Here is a 17,675-nt window from a genome sequence, read left to right on the forward strand (position 1 = left end):
TGGTAACAGAACACGTGCCCACTCGTCTCACTACTGTCCCCGGAGGAAGTAGGTGCCATCTATGATGTCCGCTTGGTAGGAAAACACGTGCGGAGGCGAGAAGTGTCCAAGAACACAGGAGTGAGGCGGGAACCATCCGTCACTCGGCCTCGGTTTGCACGCCTGTAAAATGGGGTAATAGCAGTAACTCGCTCTCGGGGTTGTTTGGAGAATTAAATGAGGTAACTCATGGAAATGCCAATCAACCTACCCGTCATTTTGCTATTTTCTATATCTCACATCTTTTTTTTAATCCTTTACTTTTTTCTTTTGTATTTAGTGAATATTTTCTAGTATACCATTAGTTCCTTTAAAGATTTTAAACTTTTTTGTTGTAAGGGAAGGTTGCTCTAGGGATTACAGTATACATTTTTTCGGAATTTCCGAATGAGTACTGCAGATTTATACTAAAGTTAGTAAGATATAGAAACTGCTCCAATGTAGCTCCATCCCCTCCTCTCTTTTTTGTTACTATTACTCTTTTAGTCTGTTATGTTGCAAACCCAATAATACAGTGTTATATTGTTTTATATAACCTTGTTTAAAGAAGTGAAGAGAAAATATATATTTGTAGTTTTTAATTTATATTAACCTTATTTGCCATGTCTAGTTCTCTTTTCTTTATGTAGATTTGAGTTACATTGCTAATGAAAACAAATGTGGTAAGAAGTCACCAGTTCCCATTCACAGCAGGTTGCTATTACAATCTACCCTATCCTTCCATAAGACATCTGTTCTTTGCACAGGCTTTTATAAGGTTCAAAGTACTTTTGCTGCCTGTAGGTTATCTCCTGAGACCCACAGGGCTTGTAGGGTGGCGTCTTACAGGCCAGGAAACCACCCTGGATTAATAAAAGTATGGTCCTTTCCTCTTCTCTTTCTAGACATCTGGCTGCTGCTCTGGCACTAGAATATTCTGAAACAATGATACATTTATTTCAGAATACAGCAGGTTGTCAGGGTCAGGCTGTACTGCTCTTCAGGGCTAGGTTAGCCCTAACCTGTCCACATCAACCAGAAGATGAGCTTTTGTAGCCATTTTTTATACCCTGATCAAGTGGTGGACTAGCATAGGAGTCAAGAAGAATATTTGAGTTTTTATTACATACTAGAGGCCCGATGCACGAAATCCGTGCAAGAGTAGGCCTTCCTTCCCCCAGCTGCTGGCACTGGCTTCCATCTGGCACCCAGGACCTGGGCTTCCCTCGCAGGCCCGGCTTCATTTGGAAGGACGTCTGGAAGGATGTCCAGTCTAATTAGCATATTGTGCTTTTATTATTATCGATTTTTTAAAAACACACTTTGACAACTGTTAGCAGAGAGCCCTCAACATTCATTTCCACTTAGTTCCAAAGTTCCAGGGACCTGCATCCATTGAGAAACGGAAGAACACATTTCCCAGGCAGTTAGTACAGGTTTCAACATATCCCACATATTCATCCTTTCTTAGAACCAGAGAGAAATAAGGCTCATTATTTTTTAAAAGCTTCTAAGCATTGACTTAACAAATGGGATGTAAAAACAAGGTACAGGTTGGCAGATAATAAAGAGGGAAGCCCATACTCCCTAAGCCTGGGTATTCTGGACAATGGTATTCTCTCCAGTGTTTCTTGGAGTCTTTGTATCAAGACCCCAAAATCAGCTTTCCAGAAATTGGCATTTATCCTTTGTAGCCAATACAATAAGTCAACTAAGGAGTGTTTGAAACCTGCACTACCGGGGGAAGTGTTCTTTAGTTTCCCAATTGATGCAGGTCCCTGTTGGAGGACTCTGCAAACAGTCCTCAAGGAGCAGACAGCCCAGGGAAGGGGAAGGTGGTGGAAAGAGGTAAACACCCCTGTCACAGAGGACTGGGCACAGGCAGGATCCTTGAGAGCAAGGACCCACTTGCAACCTCCCACATGCCTCTCTAGGGCAGCTTATAGCAGCCAACAAAACTTGTACATGAATATTTATATTCACAAGAGCCCAAAACAGGGAAACAACTCAAATGTCTGTCAACAGAGGAATGGATAAAATGTGTATATGAGTGAAATGGAGTATTATTCGGTAATTAAAAGGAATGAAGTATCCATAACCTGTGACAATATGGACGAACCTTGAAAACATTATGCTCACTGAAAGCCAGTCAAAAAAGGTCACATTGGCCGAAACCGGTTTGGCTCAGTGCATAGAGCGTCAGCCTGTGGACTGAAGGGTCCCAGGTTCGATTCCGGTCGGGGGCATGTACCTGGGTTGCGGGCATATCCCCAGTAGGAGATGTGCAGGAGGCGGCTGGTCGATGTTTCTCTCTCATCGATGTTTCTAACTCTCTATCTCTCTCCCTTCCTCTCTGTAAAAAATCAATAAGATATATTTAAAAAAAAAAAAAAAAGTCACATTGTGTATTATTTCCCTTACTAGAGGCCCGGTGCACAAAAATTTGTGCACTCGGGGGGAAGGGGGAGGTCCCTCAGCCTGGCCTGTGCCCTCTCGCCGTCTGGGAACCCTCGGGAGATAACGCCCTGCTGGCTTAGGCCTGCTCCTGGGTGGCAGAGGGCAGGCCCAATCCCTTGGTGCAGCCCCTGGTCGGGCTCAGAGCAGGGCCGATTGGGGTGTTGTGGCGCCGCCCCCTGTCATGCACAGAGCAGGGCTGATCGGGAGGTTGCAATGCCACCCCCAGTCACGCTCAGGGTAGGGCTGATTGGGGGGTTGGGGCACCGCCCCCTGTCACACTCAAGGCAGGGTCAATGGGGAGGTTGCGGCGCCACCCCCTATCACGCACAGAGCAGGGCCAATCCGGGGTTTGGGGCGCTGCCCCCTGTCACGCACAGAGCAGGGCCAATCCGGGGCTTGGGGCGCTGCCCCCTGTCACGCACAGAGCAGGGTCGATCAGGGGGTTGGGGAGCTCCCCCCTGTCACACACACAGCAGAGGGGATCAGGGGGTTGGGACGCAGCCACTGTCACACTCAGGGCAGGGCCGATGGGGAGGTTATGGCTCTACCCTATCACACACAGAGCAGGGCCTGTGGGGGGGGGGGGGGGTTGTGGCGCCGCCCTCTATCACCCACAGAGCAGGGCCGATCAGGGGTTGGGGCGCCGCCACTCTCACACTCAGGGCAGGGCCGATGGGGAGGTTATGGCTCTACCCTGTCACACACAGAGCAGGGCCCGTGGGGGTGGGGGGGGGCAGGTTGGGGCACCGCACCCTGTCACACACACAGCAGGGCCGATCAGGGGGTTGGGGCACCACACCCTGTCACACACAGAGCAGGGCCGATCAGGGGGTTGGGGCGCCGCACCCTGTCACACACAGAGCCGCAGGGCGATCAGAGGTTGGGGAGCTCCCCCGTATCAGGCACAGAGCAGGGCCAATCAGGGGGTTGGGGGGCCTTCCCCTGTCAGGAACAGAGCAGGGTGGATGGGGGGTTGTGGCCCCGCCCCGTCACACACAGAGCCGCAGGGCGATCAGGGGGTTTGGGTGCTGCCCCCTGTCACGCTGATCCCGGTGCCGGGAGGCCTCTCGGCTCCACTGATCCCGGTGCTGGGAGGCATATTACCCTTTTACTATATAGGGTAGAGGCCTGGTGCATGGGTGGGGCTGGCTGGTTTGCCCTGAAGGGTGTCCTGGATCAGGGTGGGGGTCCCCACTGGGGTGCCTGGCCAGCCTGGCTGAGGGGATGATGGCTGTTTGCAGCTGGTCACACACCCTTCAGGGTAGGGGTCCCCACTGGGGTGCCTGGCCAGCCTGGGTGAGGGGATGATGGCTGTTTGCAGCTGGTCACACACCCTTCAGGGTGGGGGTCCCCACTGGGGTGCCTGGCCAGTCTGGGTGAGGGGCTGAGGGCTGTTTTCAGGCTGGCGGGTGACGGAAGCTCCCAACTGCTCCTTTTTTTCTTTTTCTTTTTTTAATTCTGGGCCAGCTTTAGCTCTGAGGCTCCAGCTCTTAGGCCTCCGCTGCTGAAAGTAGGTATCTGGTTTGTTTCGGTTCGAAACAATGTATAACTCCAGCTCTGACTCCAGCTCTGAGATATATTTGTTACAATGTTTCAAACTGCAGGCTCAGAGGCCTGCAAGGCAGGCGGGGACGTTGGTTTCCTCCTTCACTGAAGCAAGCAAGCCTCATGTTAGTTTCAAGCTGCCTGGCTGCCGGCTGCCATCTTGGCTGACAGTTAATTTGCATATCGCCCTGATTAGCCAATGGGAAGGGTAGCGGTCGTACGCCAATTACCATGTTTCTCTTTTATTAGATAGGATATGAAATATCCAGAACAGGCAGATCCATACACATAGAAAGCAGATCAGTGGTTGCCTATGGCTTGAGAAGGAGGGCAAGGGGGAAAATTGGGTGGTGGGTTGTTTTTTAAGGAATGAAAATATTCTAAAAACTCAGTGTGATAATTGTAGCACAACACTTAACAACACTCTGCTAAACACTGCTTCTCTCATCTATTTACTGAAAACCACTGGATTGTACTTTAAAATGGTGAAGTTTTTGTTGTGACTTGTATCTCATTTTCTTAAACGTTGAAAAAAATTTCATCCTGTGGAGATAAACATATCCAAGTAGACATGCCAGTGGTTACAGTTTCCCCTACTATTAGTATCGGACTTTTGCTCTTTCATACTCTCCCCACTCCACCCTCGTCACACCACTCTGTCTTCCTCCAAAATTACCCCTTTGGTTCTAGGATGGGGTGTGACTTTACCTGGAATATTTCATTAGCTTCCTAATGCTGAAACCAAGGCTGTGGCAGGGGGGCGGGGGGGGGGGCATTCTTAGTACAAACCAGAGCAAGTCATTGGCTCATTTAGGTGGAAATGGAATTTACTGAAAGGATGGTTGAGAGCACAGAGAATCAATTGCAAGAAGGAGGAAAGCCAAGATACAGAAAATGCAGATTCCCAAGGATCTGTAAACTGAAACAAAGCACCAGGGAAAACTTTTTAACATTTACTGTTGTCCCTGGAAAGAGAGGACAAAAGTAGATTGGGAGAAAGTGCGGAGAAAAAATTTCATGAAGACCGTCAAACTAGGAAGACCTAGCAGAGCAGTAAATTTGCCAGCCTATTCACAGTGTCACTCCTAACAGATTATTTGACAAATAAGATGCATTCCTAATGCACCTGCCAAATAAACTGGTCCCGCTGCCTTCTCACACACAAGGGAAAAACCAGTCTTTCCTACAACCTTCAAGGTGTCACGGGGGCTTGCTTGTCACTGCAGTGCCGATTGTGCTAAACTCTGCTTCCCTCATCTCACTACTTGGCAGCTGTGCCCTGCCCTCCACCCTGGCTGGACTCACAAGAAGAAACATCTGTTCCCCCAAACCCCACTCATTCAAGGTCATGGTGAAGAAGTGACTTTGTCTGAAGGTTTGAAGGGTTGGTACATCACAGCCTGGCAGATCCCTGTCTTCAAAGTTTGTCAGCCATTCTCCCTAACGCCCCATCCCAACAAGGACTCTGCACTAACAATGTCCTCATGAGTAGCTGCCCCAAACCTGGATGATGACTTTTCTCCCTAGCTGGCTGAGTTCCAGCCTCTGAAACAGGTTAGTCTGAGAGAGGACAGCTTAGCCCTTTCTTTGTCTTTGTCAGTCCATGTCTTCAGAGGTCTTTCAACGATCAAACATCTATTGAGGGTATTATGCTAGACACTTGTCTCACAACAATTCTTTGTGGGGAAAGTATCACACCAAAAACTAAAGGACATCTACATATAAAATCTTTATTACAGGCAATATTGGTCCATACACTACACAATACCGACAGTACAAGTTTAATCTTTCAAAATCATCATTTAAACAGCAAAAGACCAAGAAATAAAATTTGAGTCAGCTGATTATTTTTCAAAATATTCTCAATGCATTTTTATCCTCGGTTCCCTTATATAGTGAAACATTCAAATAGAGAAAAATACCCCATTTAACGTATACTAGTGTTAAATGGTTATTTGGCTTAAAATCTGAGTTAAGAAAATCCTTTTTAGCAACCTACATACAGATAAGTAGCAAACTTTATTAAAAGAAATTCATTCTGCTTAAAATGTGTAAAGAATTTCATCCATCATGTGTTCTGATTCTAGTACAAGTATTTAATCTCTCACCATCATGGTTCTGATCTGAAGGACCATCTCAAGGAATTGTCCTAGACATAACCCTATCCTCTTCCCCAACACACTTCATCCAAAAATCTGTTCAACAGACGGCGACCGGGAAGCAGTCACTTCGCCATTTGATGCCAATGGTGCTGTGAGAGCACGGCCAAACCTGTTAAACAGCCCTTTTCCTACCTACTGTGGTTGCTGCTCAGGAGGGAGGATAGACGCCAATACAAGCAGAAAATCTGCAGCTCCTCTGCTACGTTCCTTAGAACACTTTCAATTTTTCTGGTCAATGCTCTGATTAGGTAACATACATAAAAGCCAGCATATTAGTTTAAATCTTTAAACAAAAAACTATATTTTCCAAAGTCATTATCATTTGGGGCAATTAAGTGATCTTTCCTTGCTTTGTTGAGCTTCATCTTTAGGGCATCTCTTCTTTCTTCCCATTCATGAAGTTCAGCATTTCCATGTGCAAATTTACAGCTGCTCCCTTCTGTGCAGGTACCATTCATATACCTGTCAGGACAAATCAGCTTTGTAAGTGTCCACGAGTTGTTTATGAAAATCTTAAAATGTACACTTTCCTAGCTTTATGATTTGCATAAAACTTTTAGTTCAAAATCTTAAGCCTAGAAAAATGGATATTTTACAGCCTTGACACCCATAATAGAGAAATTAATACTTTAAACGATTTCAATGTATTTAATGAATATTATTATTTTATTGCTACAATTCAAACATTTTCTTAAACAAATGTATCTATATAAATTGATTAAATGAACTTTTCCTGATTTTTGTAATATGGTTAAAACAAAGAACTCATTAAAAAAAAAAAAAAAACATGAAAAACACTGTTTAAATGGGAGTAGGGGGGACTACAATCCTTCCTGATGCAGGGTAGGGAAATCAGAAGTGACACTGAGTAAAAACTGCCTTAGATAATTTAAGTATCACATGGATCTAAATTTGGAAATTAAATATCAACAGTGTTTTAACAAAATGAGAAGCAATTCCAAATTATCTCGTTTGCCATTGAAAAATTTTCTGCATAAACACAGGAGTGATACATTCTCCTTTGACCCCAATAAGTTTCAGATTTACACTTGAAATATTTAAAGGTAGTTTCAAAATTGATGAACATCTACAAGAAAAGCTGTGGTAAAAGGTTAGACAGTCACGGCTGGGAACTCAAAAATGGTCTGGGGGATAATGGGAGGAAAGCAAGGGGGACACCTGTAAAAAAAAAAATTGGGCAAACTCAAATGAACACACTAATCTTAAGATATTTCAAACTGGTATCAGCAGACTACTAAACCTTTTCCTGTAACCACAGAAGAGTAAAGAAATGTTCAAAGAGCAACTAAAGCTTTGGGTCCAAATCTAAGCCACCAATATTAGAGGACTTATCACCCAGATAATCTGTCTACTGACATAATGACCATCAAAAATATGCGAGACCAGCAGTTTTCATGTGAGAAATTGAAGAAACCTACCTATCACAAATACTAAAATATCCTGTTGGAAAGCGATGCTGCCAGCAGTACTGGTCGTCTTCGGTGTGGAAAACCTTCTCTTTGTGCTTCTCTGAGGAGATGTGGCCTTGCCACTGCTTCTCACTGTTACAGTTCTTCCCACACATCCAGCAGTGAAAGTCCACCTAAAGAGCACACAGACATGAACCCCTCAGCAGGTGTTGTCTGTGTCCCTCACACACGGACCAGGCATCAGGAAGACTAGAAGCCACCCAAACTAATGGGGAGCCCATCTAGTGGGGGAGCCAGGCAAGAGCATAAAACGCAAAGTAAGAAACAAGGAAAGGATGCCACACTGCGAAGCGCGCCCTAACAGGCAGCAGAGCTCGGGGGCAATGGCTTCAGCCAGGTGTCCAGGAGGTCTCCAGCAAGGAGATGACAGGAGCTGGTTTGCAAACAAGGATGTCTGTTGGGAGGACAAGGGGCCCGGTTCAAACAAGGATTCTGGGAAGGAGTAACACCACAGGAAAAGCCGGGAAAGCTCAAGGCTCGCCAGCTGTAGAGAGACAGCAGCACCTGCGTTCAGTGTACATGAACAGAAGCCCTTACTATGGGCCAGGATTTGTGCCTGCTGGGAAGACACTGCCCCTGGGGCACACACCTACAGAGAAGGCGCTTGGCTGGGGGGAGGGGTGCAAGCTTTAAGTGTCTGAGTAGCGTTTCCCAAATGCCCTGTGTAAGAATCATTGCAACACTGGATAAGAATAGACTGGGCACTTCCATGAGATTCTGACTCGATATGTCTGGGATACAGATGAGAATCTATCTTATTAAACACCACAGGTAGATCTCATGCCCCAGCAAGTGTGGTGGCCCTGCTCTGGGAACCCAAGGAGGACTTAAGAAAAGGTGGCATGGGAATCAGAGCTAAGCCTTGGCAGAGAGGGCAGATTCACAGGCTGTAATGTAAGCTGAGGCGCAGGGCAAGGCCAGGCCACGATGTGACCTGGATCAGACTGAATCAATATGGAGAGGAGCCAAAAAACAAAACAAGCAGCACAATAACGCATGCATTTACGTCAATTTAAAAAGTACGCCAGGCAGAACTATAGATTCGGAATAAATATGTCAAAGATATGTACGCATGGCCTGGAAAAATACACACCGGATCTGGGCCCTCTGGGAAGAGGGACAAATGGGGTTCCAACTTTATCTGTAACATTTTATTTATTTTACAGAAGCAAATACAATAAACTTAATATCAGTTCATTTAGGATGGTGGGCTCAAAATAATCATTATATTATCCTCCCCAGTTTTCTGAAAATTGTAAGACAATTACAGCAGTAAAAGACCACAGGTAACTTAATGTTTCTATAGAACCCTGGAAGCAGGGGCCAAACTGCAGGCAGGTAAGGATGGAATGGGGAAGAGGGGAGGGCCCTACATTTATTTCCTGAGCCCCTTCTGTGGCTTAGCACCAAGATGGGTGTACAGACTCATTACACTTTACTTCTCCATCACCACAGCCCCACTCGGAGATGGTTAATAATCTGCCTAGGCTAGTAAGAAAGGAACTTAGACTTGAAATTCTCTGGTTCCCAAGTCAGAAAAAGGATCAAGGAGGGGATTTTAGAATGAAGAGACTTAAGCTAAGAAAGCAGCAGGCCACCGGAGAGAGCGAAGATGAAGATGCCAGAAAAGGGCAGGGAGTGAGTGATGGAGGCAGGTTTTAGAGAAGGTGGGAGAAAAAGAAAGGTTCACTCTACGGTTGAGCAGCAATGGAGAGGTGACATAACCAACAGTACTTACAGTAACTTCAGCATAATCTGTCGGCATGTGGATTTGTTTTCCATTTTCCTTGTTGGACTGGCTGGCTCCATCATCACTTTTTTCATTTTTTTGACTCTTTAGCCAGAGTTCATAAAACTGCTCCATATCTTGTACTAAAGAAAAATAAATCACTTTCAGCAACAAAGGTCTAAACATACCATTTAAATAAACGCAAGGTCATGCACGCTTTTTGTATCAGTCAGCATACATTTTCAAAGGAAAAGCGAGAGGCCGAATGGAGACTGATTATATCAGGCAGGGAGAGGCGGTCCACGTCCAAGCAGCAGGTGAACTATCACGGGCAAGAATCAAATTCAGCACTGTCAGCCCGCAAACATTAGTTTTCAAGATTAATGAACTCCTCCCTGCATTTGCAAGACACTTTGGTTGGGGTGTTTACAATTCAGAAACCATTATAAGGGCACCACTGAAAACAAAACAAAACAAGCCTCTGCGCAGCTTCACGTTGCCCACAGTAAACACTTGTTATCACTGCCGTCACCACACAAGCGACTTACTCAGCTTGGGGGAGCCTGGAGCTGAGAGCTCCTCACTGCTTACTGAGAAAGAGGAGAACATACTACTATTGGGACCGAGATTCTGACTCTGATGGGAGTCCATCAGTTAAGCCACGGTCCCTGAGGACCAACATGCTGGGGTACAATGTACAGCACCACCGTGACCAGGTCCTGGAAAGTGGCTGCAAGCTGTTCCCTATGTACAAACAGGTGCATTACTGTCAAGTGCTAAGACCAGGTTTCTCAACCCCAGCACGGTGACATTCTGGGATGGATAACACTGCTGTTGGGGGCTGTCCTGTGTGCACTGTAGGATGTTTAGCAACATCCCTGGACTCCACCTACTAGATGTCAGTAACACATTCCCAAAAGTCATGACAATAAAAATGTCTCCAGATATTGCCAATGTTCCCAGAGGGGAGAAGGGTGTGTGTGCCCAATTTATCCCCAGGTGCTGTTATGTCCCTACTCTAAGCAAGACAATGAGGAGTTCCACCCACATAAGCCACTGAATTTTGACATAGTTGAAACATGGTAGGTGACAGGCTTAAATCCAATTAATTCTTGTAATCCAGAAATTGCAGATCTTAAGCAGTCTGTAACTTGCCATTGGTTAAGATTACTAGTAAAGAACAACGATCCTTGCAACAAAACATTTTCTGGTCAGAAGTGAAAAGTTGTCTGAAGCTCCTTTCAAAAACTCCCACAGTAAACTAGAAGTGTGACCAAGATACACGTTCTCTCCTTGCCTTTGAATCTGGGCCTGTTCTACCACTAAGGCCGCCTTGGAGAAACCTCCAGTTTAATCTGCTTGATTCAGGGGGTGACTATTCACAGCAGGAGATGATCTGATTTAAGCAGTTGTGGAGGGACTGAACTCCCCAGACCATTACTCGGGAATACATCTACCACACTGAAGGATGCAATCCTAGGTCTCTGTATCCAAATCTGACCTAAGCACAGATCAGATGTCAGATTCCGCTCCACTGATAAAACGGTACAATTGTCTCAGATGCAAACTGCTTTCTGCTTTCACGACAAGCTGGCGTATTTCCAGAGAGGAAAGAAACTTTCAGGAGAGCTAGATTTCATGGATATCAAGGCCACAATTAAAACATCAACTTACTCCCATTTTCCTTCATATAAGTCCACACTTCTCGTTCCTCGGGACTATGAGCAAAAGAGCAGTTTCCAACATATTGACACTTTTTCCCAGAAGCAATATGATTGCACAGCTGTATTAAAAAAATACGAATATAAAACATAATATACTTAGTAAAACTGCCTAATTTTTACATTTAAGCAAAATAAGCATTTTTATACATGCTAATGCTGAGTAATACAATTTTAAAATAAAACTGATTTGACACTACTCAAAGTGACTGTAAGCCCAAAATACATGAGATGATATTAAGCTTTCCATTTCAAACATTTTCAAGAGAAAGAAAATATGGAACTGGAATGTGGGACATTTTCTTACAAGAAAATGTTTACAAATTCACTTATTCAGAGTGTCTGCTTTCAACACAGTGGAACATTTTTATCTCTGAAGGCAGATCTCTGGCCCCTCAGTCTGACAGCTCCTACTCTCCCCTACCTACGACCCAGGATGCCTCCTTTCCAGCACTTGGAAAGCAGTTAAGAAACTGTAGACTACTCCAAACGTACTAAACAGTGTCAAAAAAAATTTTTTTTGGACATTTAGTTTCCTAATAACCAACACTGACAGTGAACCTTGGCCATCATTCACTAGGTATGCATTTTCTGAAGATGATTATTACACTAACCAGGCCATCCAGTTACATAGCATTCAAACAATATCTCTTTTTACAAAGTAAATACAATGATGTTGGTGGGGAAATAAAGTGATCAGCAGAATGCAGACTTCCTAGGAACCTTGACTATGAAGAACTAAGAAAACCTCCATCAGCCCTGGCCAGAATCTCACTTGGTTAGAGTGTTGTCCCAATACACCAAGGTTGCAGGTTCAATCACTAGTCAGGGCACATATGCAAATCAACCAATGAATGCATAAATAAATGCAACAAATCAATATCCCTTCCTTTCTCTATTTCTCTCTCTCCCCCTTCCTCTCTATCTAAATCAAACAATAAATAAGATTTTAAAAAGAAAAAAGAGCCCTGGCCAGTTTTGCTCAGTGGATAGAGCATCAGCCTGCAGATTAAAGGGTCCGGGTTCGATTCCAGTCAAGGGCACATGCCCAGGGTGCGGGCTCAATCCCCAGTGGGGGCGTGCAGGAGGCAGCCAATCAATGATTCTCTCTCATCACTGATGTATCTCTCTCTCCCCCTCTCCCTTCCTCTCTGAAATCAATAAAAATACATTAAAAAAGAAAACCTCCATCACCGAGAGCTCATTCTTAAATATCAAGAATAAACTTCGCCCTAGCCGGTTTGGCTCAGTGGATAGAGCATCGGCCTGCGAACTGAAAGGTCCCAGGTTCGATTCCGGTCAAGGGCACATGCCCGGATTGTGGGCTCAATCCCCAGTGGGAGGCTTGCAGGAGGCAGCCAATCAATGATTCTCTCTCATCATTAATGTTTCTATCTCTTTCTCCCTCTCCCTCTCCCTTCTGACTCTGAAATCAATAAAAAATATAAAATTTAAAAAAAGAATAAACTTCTCTGCACTGGCCGGGTGGCTCAATTGTTTGGAGTGTCATCCAATACACTAAAAGATGGTGTGTTTGATTCCAAGTCCGGGCACATACCTAGGTTGTGGGTTCGATCCCCACTTGGGGCTCATACAGGAGACAACTGACAATGTTTCTCTCTCACATCAATGTTTCCCTCTCAAAAAACCAATAAAAACATATCCTCAGGTGAGGATTTTTTTTCAAAGCAACCTATTAAAAAAATACACTTGTCTTTATAGAACATAAATCCTAGCACAACTGTTAGCTTATCTTAGCTTATTTATTTGTATTTCAATAGGAGCTGGCCTTATATATTAGCTTACATAATATTAGTTGCTTAGCATCAATTTTTGCTAAAAATCTAAAGCAGTGCCCTGAACACTGTTCATTTTCTCCCCTTGGACCAAGATCAGTGACCCCCTCCTCTTAGGATCTTCTGTATTCAGTAGTCAATAAAACATTCTGTGACTGACTTTATTGTATTCTTTTCCCAATCAAACCCCAGTAAGTACTTAGGCATTACTAGGGAAGCATTTACCATAGTCTTTAAAGCTCAAATAAGCAGCAGGGAGAAGAGAAGACAAAGGAGAGGGCTGGCCACTTTGCTGGGTTTTTACATAATACCATCTCATGTAATCTTCCCTGTAATACAATTATTCCCATTTACAGATGAGTTGACTGAGGCTAACTTGACCAGAGCCCTTGTGGCAGACTCTGAAGCCCATTCTTTCCACCTTAGGACACTGCCTACATACATATACACAGAGTATTATTTCCTCCTTTTGCAAAAAGGATCCCTAAGCAATACCTAGTATGGAAGAAAAAGGAAATAAGCTACTGTAACATCATACAGCAGTATACCACCTCCGAGATTTCAGAATAACCAGTACTAGGCAGCTGCCTCACGAACTAGAACTGTTCTCAGGTAACTCTGTTTTAACAAAGTATTTAAGGAATTTACCCATAATCTCCACCATCTTTTAAAGCCCAAGATACCAGTGGTTCCAATCAGCCTTCTTCCCCTCCTACATAACCCATGGATTAAATCACCCAAATCTATGAGTCTGAAACCACTGTTGATCAAACACACCACTTCTTCCAAGACTGACCTTGTAACCAGTATAAGCTTTACAAACTGCAAGGTACTCTGGGTGATGGGACATTAATGTCTCTTCCTCAATTCTTTCTGACTAGTCAGAAAAGGAGGCTTCCTTTACCCAAGGCACTGTCCATTAACTCACTGCTGACATCCCTCCAGACTCTCTCCACACCGCTCCCATGAAGAGAACAGTCCAGAGCCATCTCACAGAAGACCGTGTAAGGCAACAGAGGACACAGAGGTGAAACATGCCACCTCGTGAATGAAGCACTATCCTGACTCTAAGTTGGTCTGGCATTTTCATTCTAAGGGTTTTTGAGGAACAAGGTCCTCTAACATTGAACATGTTTCCTTTGGGTTATTTTTAGAAGGTCTTGTCAAGTGGGGTATCTTTTAGTTAGTATCCACTGCTTCAGTGAAAGAAACAGGCATGATTAAAAAATAGCTCATCCACAGCATTCATAACAACACAGAAAGCCTTGGGTTTGATAGCAAAGCTGAGGAATCAAATTTAAATGAAATTCTCTTCCATTCCCTCCCAAAAGTAATTCATCTGACAAGTTAAATCATGCCCAGAAGTCTCTCTTCCTTGATTCTCTATTTACTTTTTCCAAGTAACTCCTAAAATTCCAATCCATCTGAAAACTGCCCCAGAATCATACAATTAAATACTAAAGGGAAGGAAAAAAGAGAGGACCATTTAAATTTCATTATTTATGATGAGCATTATTTAAAGGGAGCCAATTTTGATCTGAATTACTACTACTTTCTAATAATTTGAAATGCCTAATTTAAAAAAAGCGGCTTAAAAATTACGTATGTACATCAAACTGTAAAGGCATTTGTTTCTTTGTGGGGAGAGGACGGATGTTCATCCACTTCTTACGTTCAACAGACATCACTCTCATCGCACGGCGATCTTTGGTCCACCTAAGAAAAATGGAGTTCAGAAAAAACAAAGACACACTGGCAAAAGGCATCACATAAAGGGACAGGTGCGCAGTTTGTACCTAAAGGACCAGAGATTTTTTTTCTCAACCCTTCTAAAAGAAATGCGTTATGATGCTGTCATTTCTTTTCCTGTTGATATTTGTAAATACACATTCCCTACAAATCCTAAAGAATGAACTGATAAAATATAAGAAAAGTACTATTGAATTTTGTTGAATTCTTATCTACTAAAGCCTAAAAAATCTCTTTCCTTGTGCTTTGTAATTTACTCCTAAATTATCTACTTTCCTCTCCCCTCTTCAAAGTCTTAATCTTTTCTCACACATGATTTTACACCTATGAAACAGATCATTATGAAATAGGTATTGTTTCCACACACACGCTACTTACGAATGCCTTGCTTTTGCACTACAGTATTTTCTGTTTTTATCTGGTTCAATGACTTGACCATTTCTCAGACACTGAGCACACACAAATTTTATCTTCATATTAAGAAATCCAGGCATTATTTGATTGCCAGGTACCTTAAACAATTAAAAGATCAGTTTTAATTTTAACAGAAAACCAGTTTTCTGAAAATAGCGAATCGCCATGCTTTTTTTTTTTTTCACAATAGCATACAATATAGGATATCTCTTTTTGTCTGGTTCGATGATTTGACCATTATATATGATGTGATAACTAAATCTCCAATTCTCCACCCATATGCAAGAGAATATGACAAAAAGCAGATTAAAGATGTCAAACCTCAATTTATAAAAATAAGCTTTGGAATTGATGACTGGTAGTTTTTGGGGGGGAGAGGGAATAGATGTGCTAGATGGAAAATAAAACTATATCCACCTCTTTTACATAATACAAAATATAACTTCTGTAACTTAATATTCCTTAGTTTCAGTATGATTACATATCTATACATTATATACTTATACCAACTAATATTAATTATGAAGTCTTAAAATTATTCTTTTGGATAATAGTAGAATCCCCAAAGCTCAAGATCTCAATTGTTCTGTCAATTAGGCTGAATAAGAAAATTGTGTCCTATATACCTGGCAGATATTATGGGATGCCTAATTTTTTATGATGACCAATTTTTTAAAATTCAGAATTTTTTTTCACATTAAGAATTCCTCAACTCAATAGACATTAAGAAAGTAATGGACTGCAATATGAACTGCCTCTGCTAACAACTAACATCCATTAGACCATTCCAGAAAGATCCCAAATGCAAAAAGTACACAAGATAAAATACCTGAGCTCCAGGCATATTTGCTTCCAAATTTTGCCAATATCTTTTAGATTCTTGAGCAATAGCATCATGTGAGATACCTGGGAAATGTACAAGCCTTCCTTTAGGTTCTCCATGTATTAACAGCCCACCAATCAGGTCACAGTCAGACTCAGTTCCCTAATTACCCCCAGCCAGTGTAATCTATCACTAAGGAGGAATGAACATCACATGACTCTTTTTCAAAATGGAATATTTACAAATAGAGCTCTTGGTGCTTTCCCAGGAATCTTCCTCACAAAACCATACTACATGCATGAAATTTGTGCCAGCAATTAACTACATAAGAACATACTAAAAATAAGCCACTCTGAAAATGAAAAGTAACTGCATAGTTTAAAAGCTCAGAGCAAAATCATCGGGGTTGCCACATCAGAGTGAGAGAGAAGAGGCTCTGAGACTGTTTTCATCAAGTCTAGACTGCTCTTGAGACATGTCTCAGTCACACACAAAGACACCTACCTGTTTCACTCTGCAATATCCAGACTTTCAATTCTACAAGACTGTGAGCATAAAAGCACTCATCTTCCCTTAAACAGCCATACCGAACCTCATGTCGACATAAATCAAGCTGACACTGACCATGAAAAGAACGTATTTTAGAATATTTTACTGTTGTCTCTCGCAAAATGTGGACAAGGCACCTAAGATGAAAAGGGAGTGACATTTTAATATCATCTGCCATAAATTTTAAAATATATATATAGAAAATGTCAAGTTTAGACTAGAAATACATTTTAAATCTTTATCAGAAAAAATAAATTGCTGTGTACAATTGTTGGATTAACTGGGGGGGGAGGGGGAGATAATTATAGGTTAAGTCATAGAACACCTAAATCCATGTCATGAGCAACTGAAAGTCAATAATGCTTTTCTATACTAAGTAATTTAGTAATTCATTTAAAAACTCCTGGCAAAATTTACTAACAGACATTTAAAAAGAGTCATTATCATTCAAAACAGCAAAAGAAGAGGGAGGAAAGCCCGAGTGGATACTAGTCCGGTTTTATTTGGAGCAAAGAAAAGAATCTATTTTGTCACAATAAAAATTAGAAACTAGCAACATACTTATTGTCTTGAAACTCATGCTTTGTAACCGGGTGAGAACAAGAAGTAGAATTGTCTTTATTTCTTTTACTGATCATTCTAGGCTTATGATCAAAACATTTCTGGAACAGACAGAGAAGACAAATTATCACAAAAACATAATACAAATTATAACTTCTTACCCCGAATATTTCTTAGATTCAATATTATTACATATTTACACATTATATACTTATACCAACTAATATTCGCTCTAATCTTTTGGGTAATAATAGAAGCTACCATTGCCAAGTGAATGCTTTAGCAGCACCTGCACTAAGTACTTTATACTTCTGAGCTCGCAAGTCAGAAACTATCACCAATTTTACAGCAGAAAATAAGGTTTGGAGACAGCACCTCACAAAGGAATATAAATTCTCCTAGATGCTCTTGCAGAAGTTTGAATACAGTAAGGTGGACCTTTCCGTTGCCACCAAAGAAAGCCTCTCTACTGAATGCCCCTTTCCGCTCCAGCGTCCAGACATCTATCTCTTCTTGGCAATAAGCAAATGTGCAGTGGCCTGAATATCTACATTCCTCCTCAGCAGCAACATCTAGAAAGACAGAGAATTAAGACATTTATAATGTGGACCACTGGTTTTTCAAAACCAATGAATACTAAATACATTTAGGGCATCATTTG

At 42.5% G+C, this 17,675-nt stretch overlaps 1 protein-coding gene across 5 annotated transcripts in view; it reads right to left on the minus strand.

Moving 5' to 3' along the window:
• Positions 1-5,736: 5,736 nt before the first annotated feature.
• The window catches only part of ZC3H7A (zinc finger CCCH-type containing 7A), a 38,022-nt gene continuing 26,083 nt past the window's right edge, over positions 5,737-17,675 (minus strand). For 3 of the 5 annotated variants that reach the window (XM_059693187.1, XM_059693185.1, XM_059693186.1), the window contains 10 exons: positions 17,390-17,586; positions 17,015-17,115; positions 16,409-16,590; positions 15,911-15,987; positions 15,046-15,179; positions 14,529-14,634; positions 11,076-11,184; positions 9,411-9,544; positions 7,622-7,785; positions 5,737-6,644 (listed from right to left, as the gene is read on the minus strand). In XM_059693187.1, the coding sequence (XP_059549170.1) occupies positions 6,455-6,644; positions 7,622-7,785; positions 9,411-9,544; positions 11,076-11,184; positions 14,529-14,634; positions 15,046-15,179; positions 15,911-15,987; positions 16,409-16,590; positions 17,015-17,115; positions 17,390-17,586 (1,394 nt within the window). In that variant the 3' untranslated portion in view covers positions 5,737-6,454. Of the gene's footprint in view, positions 6,645-7,621; positions 7,786-9,410; positions 9,545-11,075; positions 11,185-14,528; positions 14,635-15,045; positions 15,180-15,910; positions 15,988-16,408; positions 16,591-17,014; positions 17,116-17,389; positions 17,587-17,675 lie in introns of those variants that run through there. The other 2 variants (XR_009452555.1, XM_059693188.1) reach the window with 2 other exon arrangements.

Source organism: Myotis daubentonii, chromosome 4, assembly GCF_963259705.1.
Source record: "Myotis daubentonii chromosome 4, mMyoDau2.1, whole genome shotgun sequence".
Taxonomy (NCBI): domain Eukaryota; kingdom Metazoa; phylum Chordata; class Mammalia; order Chiroptera; family Vespertilionidae; genus Myotis; species Myotis daubentonii.